Below are 8,634 nucleotides of genomic sequence, written 5' to 3'. Positions count from 1 at the left end.
GAGCCGCGGGAGGGGCGCGGGACCTGCTGTCCCCTCCCGGAGACCGCGTCCGCAGTCGTCTCCCCGGCTTTGCTTTTCCCCCCCTTTTTTTCCCCCTTTTTAAGAGGATCCTCAGTCACCACCTCGCCTGCCCAGCAGCACCACCGCGCACCGCTCCTAACGGGGTTTGCTTTGTTTTTACGATTTCCCCCAACGAATCACTTGTCAGATCAATTTTATCTTCCCCCTCCTCCCTGCTTCCCACTCTCCCCTCCTCCCCAGCGAAAACCCCGTGCTCGGAGGTTAGACATCCGAACAGACCGTAAATGTTGTTTTTCGAATTGTGATTTTTTTTTCTGTTTCCCTCTTTTTTTTTTTTTTGAAACCCCCCTCTCCCATGGCTACCCTCCTGGACGTTGCTTTCTGCCCTTCCCCCGCTTAGGGGGCGGGGTAGGGGAAGAGAAAATAATACAATTTCAGGGGAAGTCGCCTTCAGGTCTGCTTTTTTTTTTTTTTTTAATTAAAAAAAAGGGGGGGGGACATAGAAAACATCAGTCTTGAACTTCTCTTCAAGAACGCGGGCTGCAAAGGAAATCTCCTTTGTTTTTGTTATTTATACGCTGTCAAGTTTTGAAGTGGTGAGTTTCAGGTCGGTTTTGCTAATTTCACTCCGTAAAACTGCAGTGTTTCTGTTTCTAGATAGTACTTTGCTTCTTTGTCTCTTTAAAAGGTCACAGTGAAAGCTTGGCCTGGATCGTGCCGGCCATATGGAATGGATAAGGGCACCAGCTCTTAAAACGTGATTATGGGGTTCTGTGGGGGCGAGGGAGCCACCCAGCAAGGAACTCACTGAACAGGATCCCACACTGCCAAAAGAAAAATAGGCTTTCGAAGCCGGAATTTCGTGCTTTTCTTGCCTTTTAGAGGAAATACTGATCATTGTGACGGAGTTCTCTGTTTTATTCAGTCACGATCATGGATGGTCTTAGTTTTTGTGCAGGGAAATGGGATTTTACGCAACTAGCCTGCTTCCCGTGTGCCAAGCCAGACAGGACACTAAAATGGTTTTAAAACGTGTCACTCCAAAGAAACTCTTCAGCCTGACATCTGGTGAGACCATAGTCAGTTCCAGCTGCTGTCAGACCACGCAGGCCTGGTGGAGGTTGCTCTTTTCAATTCCGAACTGAGGTTCGGGGAACTTTAGCCTTGGGCTTAGAGTTTAAAGGAGTAAATTGGGTGTTTTATGTGCATGTAATTTTGCTTTCTAATGTGAAGCTTTTTACAGGATGACTTAGTGTTTAATAGACACTTATAGGTGGGTATTCAAAGGACAATTTTGCATGACCTATTTGATGTTTTGATTGTCAATACATTAAATTATAACCTATCGCTTTCATTTGCCCTACAGCTTACAGTGCTGTTAAGCTTCATGATTACTTAATATGTTTTGTAGCATTAACTTTGATGCTGTTGCCTACCTCATCCTTCTGCTGTTCTTAAATGGCCCCAAGGGTTAAGAATTTCCTTTTTAAATCATATGTTTTAAAAATTCGTCTTCTGTTCTAGGGTGAGGCCACCAATTTCAGAGAAGGCAGCTCTGTATTATAATTCACATGGAAACCTTATAAAGAGTGTTTTGAATAAGTTAATAATCACCACTCTCTAATTTTGGCTTTAGATCGAAGTTTAATATAATGGAAAAGAGTAATCTTGATAGAAGTGGTTTAAAAAGGCACATTTATTGTTAACGAACCTCATAACCAAAAACAGATGGGGCCTCGATCAACAGTAAACCATCAGTTCTCAGCTTGCCACCCTGCTGTACAAAGATAAATAGCCATTATCATCTCTCAAACTTTCAGCTTTCACTGCCATGCTTAAGGTTGCTTCTAAACCTCTAGCATTTCTTACCCCCTTCCCTTTTGCTTCATTTTGTGGGATGAAGTCCTCTGTGGTTAAGCAGGGAAAAAAATGTTTACAGGACAGCCATGCTAATCCAAATGGACTTGCAACAAGACTACATAGTTTGGTATAGTAAGTTTTTTTTTTTTTTAAAAAGGTACAAGAGGCATGCAGTTACTAGAGAAGTGGTCATATATTCGGTGTGGTTATCCTGAATGTGGTTCTCTCAGTATTGGCAAGCTCAGGACTTTAAGTACCATGAAAGTTCATAGAATGATTCTCCTCACTTGTTTTTACCAGTTTTAGTTAAAACAGTGTTTTTGAAGTGACTTTGATATTGTACAGATGATTATAAAGAGTATGAAATTGATGTCTAGTACATACTGTAACTGAAAATAATGATCTGTTCATTTTTTTCTGAAGTTATTGCATTAGTGAGATTATTTTTGAATACTGGAGATGGTGTTTTACCAATAGCATCAAGTTTTGTGTGTGTGTGTTTTTTTTTAATGAGCTTGGCACTTCAACTTCATGTGTATATCACAAAATATTTTCAAGGTTTTTGCAGTTTAAATTGCACACAGCATTCTGTTACTAGTGGACAACTAATTAGCCCTAAAACACACGAGTTATGATGCTTCAGTGCCTAGGCTATCTGACCAAAAACATTCCACGCCTTTCTGTTTACTTAGGGCAAAATAACCCAATCACACATTTGACCTGACACTTGACTAGCTCTTTAATAGGTCCTATAACTCTTGAAACTTTGATAGTTAAAAACTTACTGTGCATTAACTTGTAAAGCCACTGGGCAGTTTAGAAAGCAGGTAGACGTTTTGCTACCTTTATTTGAGATGGTATATATTTTTTCCATAAACATTAAAATATATGTAGAAATGTGTACCTACACGTTATATTTAACTTGTATTTTGAACTGTAATAGTCTTTCTATCTGTTGTGAAAGTTCCTATTCCACAAGTTTCTCATTTTAAAACACTGGGACTCCATATATGCAATTTGTTATTTTCTTTTACTTGGGGTAATTCTTGTTCCCAAAGTGAGCCCATCCCCTCCCATTTAGTTTTGTTTATAGATGATAAATTACCTTTTTATTCATGTGTGTGGGTACAGTTTTCACAAATGATTCCGTTCATTTGAATGGAAATGTAGTGCCGTTATCTGTTATAGAAATATGGTAACATCTGTAGGGTACGTAGGTAAGCAGTTTTATAACTACACTGTCTTTGTGGAGACAGAACGAGAGGTAAAATATTTACATGGGACACGTTTGTAGATACAGCCACCCACCCCCTCGCCCCCATCCAATCATAACATTTCTTCTTTTTAAATTCTGGCAGGTGATCTTTAGACAGTGATTGAGTATGGATCATTTGAACGAGGCAACTCAGGGGAAAGAACATTCAGAAATGTCTAACAATGTGAGTGATCCGAAGGGTCCACCATCCAAGATTGCCCGCCTGGAGCAGAACGGGAGCCCGCTAGGAAGAGGAAGACTTGGCAGTACAGGTGCAAAAATGCAGGGAGTGCCTTTAAAACACTCGGGCCATCTGATGAAAACCAACCTTAGGAAAGGTAAATACTTTGGCTCCAAATCCTGGAAAGCTGCAAACCCTGGTTTCTTCCCCAAGGCCACAACGCTGCGTGGGGCTGACTGGCAGAATGAGCTTTGTCTGTTCTTTTCCTTGATTCCCTCTCTGATCTGGAAATAGTTACATCCCAGGTTGTCATGTCAATCACTTTCTGAGATGGCAGGCTGTGTGCTTGGGTGGAGCATCGTACTCTGCCAGAGACTAGACTCATTGGACTTTTGGGATGATAAGAACTGAATGAAATCGAGTGGACTGAGTCCACGCAAGGGTCCACTCACTGGGCCTTCCTGTGGTAGAGGTGGTTGCTTACACTAACCCTGATTTAGAACAGGAGGCAGGTTGTTTGCGAACTGCCCTAGCTTTTCCCCAAAGTTTTTAGTTGTGAGGCAGTTTCAGAGATCATAGAAATCGTATGTGAGATATAAGTTTTGTGATGCCTTTTTTTTTTTTTTTTTGGGTGGCTTATTTTCTTAAGAGCAAATTTATTATTAAGCAGTGAAAAACCTGATGATTCCTATTTTTGATTTTTTTTGCTGTCTTGGGGTGGTTTTGATGAAGGAAGGGCAGGTTTTTTGCCAGTTATGCCCGCATGACTCCTGTTTACTCACATGAAGTTGATGAAGTTTAACAACTTTGTGTTCAACCCTTGTTTGGAAAGCAGTGCCTGTGGTGGGTGTAGTGTGTGTGTCTCATAAGGTCTTGTGTGGTTTTTGGGTTTTTTTTCTTTCTTTTTTTTTTTTGTGACATGTATAGGAACCAGATTTTTTTCTTCCATTTGCTAAGCAAAGGATAAAAATACCAGCTCATAGCAGGCAAGAATATTAAGTAGATAAAGTTAGAAGGCAGAGGAATTTCATTGTGTTTGATGGATAACATTTATCATACAATCATTTATTTTTTCCTTGGTTTGGCGAAAACAAAGAATATATTGATCTTGAAATGAACAGACACAGCAGTCCGTATTGTTAGATTTTTATCTATTAAAAATGGAAAAACAGCACTTCAGCAAATTCTTTGGCCTCTACTCATGATTACCCTATTTATTGATTGTTTGCCAAGAATGTATGCATCTTAAGAAAGCCAGGGTAAGAGCATTAAAAATATAATTTATTATGGCTTTTCAAACAGAGTGCATTAATATTACACTGTGAAGCTCTGAGGCTCTATAAAAAAGACTTTCTGACGCCTGCAAACATATAAGTTCCATAAATTCCTAAATAGGAGATTTCAGCTGTCTCTGGTATTATGTGATATTTGCACAGCAAACTTTAATGCCAGGACAGTTTTAGACAAGGATTCTACAGACTTCACTGCTCCTTATGGTAGACGTGCTGTTTACACAGGCTCATAAACCTTCAGCAAAAGCTTCTAAGACTGCCTTCAGGTTTAAATCATGTGCTATTTTTAGCATTCAGCAGTGACCAGTGCTCTCCCCTTTGAAAGCTGGAAGGTTATGAAGTTGCTGCAGTTGGGAAGTCTCACCAAACACCAGCACAAATAATCAGGTGGTTCAGAGAAGGCTGCTGCTCAGCCTCACTCCTCGTCACAGGAGGGCAACCACGACAGTGTGGTAGATTTAACAGCGAGATTCGTAATTCCATATTGCTATTGCTATTGCTGCTTCATCTGGAGCCACCTTGATCCTGTAGCGGTTACCTCTAAAGGGGATCGGTAAAGTCCAGAATAAATCCAGACTCTCTCAATAGTTTGAAAAGCCTGTAGTTATTTCAGAGGTCTCAAGGCAAGCAGCGTAGTTGAACACATGGGCTTCGTGTCTAAGAGGAGAAATCAGTGTGTACAGTCTTGTTTTCCTGAGCCAGTGTTTGAAAACATCCGAGCCGGGGGAGGAGGGACCCGAGTACAGTAATTTCACTTCCTGCTCAAATGCCTTTTAAAATTTTTTCATGTCTTGCATTCATACTGACTTCTTTTAAAAATGCCATTTAATTGCAGAAGGGTCTCTGCTTAGTCCAAACACCAAAATTACTAAGCCTTTTGGTGTTGTGTTGTTGTTTTTGTTTCCCCCCCCCATCTTATTTTCAAGTGCCTGGTTTCTGTTTGACAGGTGCTAGATAAAAATTATGGCTGAGATGAGAAAGCACTACTAAGAAAAAGGGGTTGAATGTTTTTGTTTGTTTAGGAGATTTTGCCAAAATACCTCCAAGCCAAGGAAGAAATCACCAGTTTGCATATTGCTATTTTTGCTGTGGCCTCCCCAAGTCGTCTTCAGATCCCTGACGGGTTCCCTCTCTGGTATAAAACAGCTGAATGAATGACAAGAATATTGGCAAGCTCTGCAGCTTGTTTTTCATGCCTTGCCTGTTGGTACCTCCGAGTGAGTTTGCGAGCTTTTCTAAGTAAACCTAAAGGGGTTTATTTGTCAGAGTGAGAATCTCTTGTGAACAGTTCACTGGAGCTTTTGGTGAGGACTCGCATGTAGAAAAATGTAGCCATTTTATTGCCAGCTTTTGTTCGGCAGAAACAAGCAAGCAGAGAGTTTTTAAAGGGCCGCTCTGGTGTCAGTAGGAAATCCTGATTTTTAGCTGTGCTTGGTATGCGCCAGCCGTCTTCAGAAGTTGGTAGGGTACTTGAGTCCAGAGGACAAGACTGAGAGAGGTATTAGCGTTGCAGGACTAATGGGGGGTCCTGGGTGCCCTGTGAAAGTAACCCTTGCCATCATTTATGCTGAGGGTGATGCCCTCCTGGCAGTCTGCCGCAGAGCAGTTCAGATGCATCTGCTTTTAACCCTTTTCCGTGAGCGTGGGGAGTCTGACACTGCGCTGTGTAAACACCTTGACTACCGCAACGTACTGAGCTTCAGTTTCTAGAAGAAACCTCTCTTCTACAACTGGTGTGGCCTGGGCTTATTCATCTCTGGCTACTGAGTTACTGCGTAGGCTCAAGGGAAACAGAGGCCATGTCAAAGCTCTGCCGATTTCCTTACCCTAAAATGTCCTGAGGAGGCCAGTTTTCCTCTTCTGTCATTTTTATCCTTTTTTGCTACAGCCTTCATTGTTCATTTAAGACTTACGGTTCCTGTTGTATCTTTTTAAGTCAGGTAAATTAAACGAGCAGTCACAAAAATAAATGTTATTTATGTGCATCACGCGCATATTAAAATGAGGTATTAGGAGCATCAGTTCAGTGAAGTTCTGTGTGTGTGTGCGTTTCGTGGAACCAGTTAAAGGAAATACTAAAAAGAAAAGAGGAAAATGATCATTTTAGTCCAAGGTAATTTGTTTGCGCACAAACAGGAAAAGTTTATTATTAACGAAGGCCTGTGGGCAGCGGTCAGGTGGGCTCTTCTGCACGACCATCGTGAGTGGTGTTTGCATACTGCATACCCCCACAGCACGTCAGACAGACGCACCGGGGTCTCTCTCATCAGCATTTTTATTCAATCAAAACAGTAATTCTGCACTTACTGTTTTTTTGGAAAATACCCCGTAACATTAGAGCAGAGCCCACCTTACCTTAGGACCAAGTTCACATGCTGTTTTCATATTTCTCTCGTAACTTAAACACATAAAAGAATGCATATATTTGTGTGTGCGTTGCTGCGTCTCTGCACCCAGTCTGCCTTGGAAACAGTGTCTCCCCCTCTCGCCGTTGTGAAGATTTATTTTTATGGCTTAGTTTTTCCTCCCCCCCACCCCCGAATGTATTTCTGAAGATTGTTCGTTTTCTGTCTCTTTTCCTCCATTTTTTTTTTTCCAATAGGAACCATGCTACCAGTGTTCTGCGTGGTAGAACACTATGAAAATGCCATCGAGTACGATTGTAAGGAGGAGCATGCGGAATTTGTGTTGGTGCGAAAGGACATGCTTTTCAACCAGCTGATAGAGATGGCGTTGCTGTCTCTGGGTTACTCGCATAGCTCTGCTGCCCAGGCCAAAGGTAAACAATGCGTACGTGAGGTTGGAAAGATTGGCGTTCTTTGTTTACCTTGCAGAGAGTGCACTGAGTATTTTCCTTCAAAGAACTGGAACTCGACTGTTACACTGGTTCCTTATAGACTGTGGCTTTAAAAAATTGGCTTAATTCAGTTTGGTTTAGTTAACACACATTTTGCTCATGTGGAATGTCGAGGTAGATTTTTTTTTTAAATTACTTCAGCTGAATCATTAGTATGCTTATTGACCTTAATAATCTGCTCCACTGAGGACCCACAAGGAAGTGAGGAGCGTATTTGAGCAGATGGACTGTTGAGAGTCAATTTGCATTTATGACTGAATATCTAGTTCTGTTTCTTTTATTCTGTTTCTGATGGTTTTATGGGCTGTAAAGTATTTTTCAATGCTGATTCCCACTGCAGTAGAGAATCTTATCTAAATCGTAAAGCCATTTAGAACTGGTTCAGCAATGTCTTATTAGAACTTCTTGTAAGTTCGGAAAATGTGGCCTTATGCATAGGTTTTATTGATGGGGTTTTATTTCCAAAATAATAAACAACCCTACAGTCATTTACATAATTTCACAATTTGGAAAAGCTAAGCTGTGACAATTCTCATTGACCTGCCTTTGAGAGGGAAGGGAATCATTCCATCAGAAATAACAATATTGCTGGTGGGGGGCCGTAGGAAGAAGAAAAATAAAACCTTCTACTCTAGATGTTGTCTGAAGAGTAAACTAGTTAGTGACATATTCTCTTTATCGGAAATAGGGCTAATCCAGGTTGGAAAGTGGAATCCAGTTCCCCTGTCTTACGTGACGGACGCCCCCGATGCGACAGTGGCTGATATGCTTCAAGACGTCTATCACGTGGTCACACTGAAAATTCAGCTGCACAGGTAAGTCAGGACAGCCCTTCCAGGGCAAAACGTGCTTCTTATCCGATCCTGGGAAATAAAGCATATCTGGTCTGCCTTCAGCTCTTGCTTGACAGTACTGAATCCGGACAGGTGCTGTTACCCTCTCCCTTCTGCTTTGTTTTTCCCCTCCCTTCCATCATTTAAAAGCAGCCCCCCGCCAAATTTGTAGGTTTACACAGGTTATCAAAAGATCAGACCTTTCTGCATTTCCTCAATTAAATGATGCATGACAAGAAGGCATTTTACATAAAGTTTACTTAAGAAAAAAATATTTTTGCATATCATGAACAGTGCCATCTGTGTACATCTTGGGAAAGAATGTCTTATTTACT

General features: G+C 41.2%; 1 protein-coding gene across 8 annotated transcripts in view; it reads left to right on the top strand.

The window, feature by feature from the left end:
* The window catches only part of SATB1 (SATB homeobox 1), a 104,985-nt gene that overhangs the window by 15,515 nt on the left and 80,836 nt on the right, over positions 1-8,634 (top strand). For 3 of the 8 annotated variants that reach the window (XM_027769180.1, XM_027769179.1, XM_027769178.1), the window contains exons 1-4: positions 652-1,089; positions 3,240-3,474; positions 7,212-7,388; positions 8,155-8,281. In XM_027769180.1, the coding sequence (XP_027624981.1) occupies positions 3,264-3,474; positions 7,212-7,388; positions 8,155-8,281 (515 nt within the window). In that variant the 5' untranslated portion in view covers positions 652-1,089; positions 3,240-3,263. Of the gene's footprint in view, positions 1-66; positions 618-650; positions 1,090-1,150; positions 1,295-3,239; positions 3,475-7,211; positions 7,389-8,154; positions 8,282-8,634 lie in introns of those variants that run through there. The other 5 variants (XM_006170709.3, XM_027769174.1, XM_027769176.1 and 2 more) reach the window with 4 other exon arrangements.

This window comes from Tupaia chinensis, unplaced genomic scaffold (assembly GCF_000334495.1).
Source record: "Tupaia chinensis unplaced genomic scaffold, TupChi_1.0 Scaffold148822_2, whole genome shotgun sequence".
Lineage (NCBI taxonomy): Eukaryota > Metazoa > Chordata > Mammalia > Scandentia > Tupaiidae > Tupaia > Tupaia belangeri.
The sequence above is the reverse complement of the archived record's forward strand: the minus strand, read 5'-3'. Positions and strand labels throughout refer to the sequence as shown.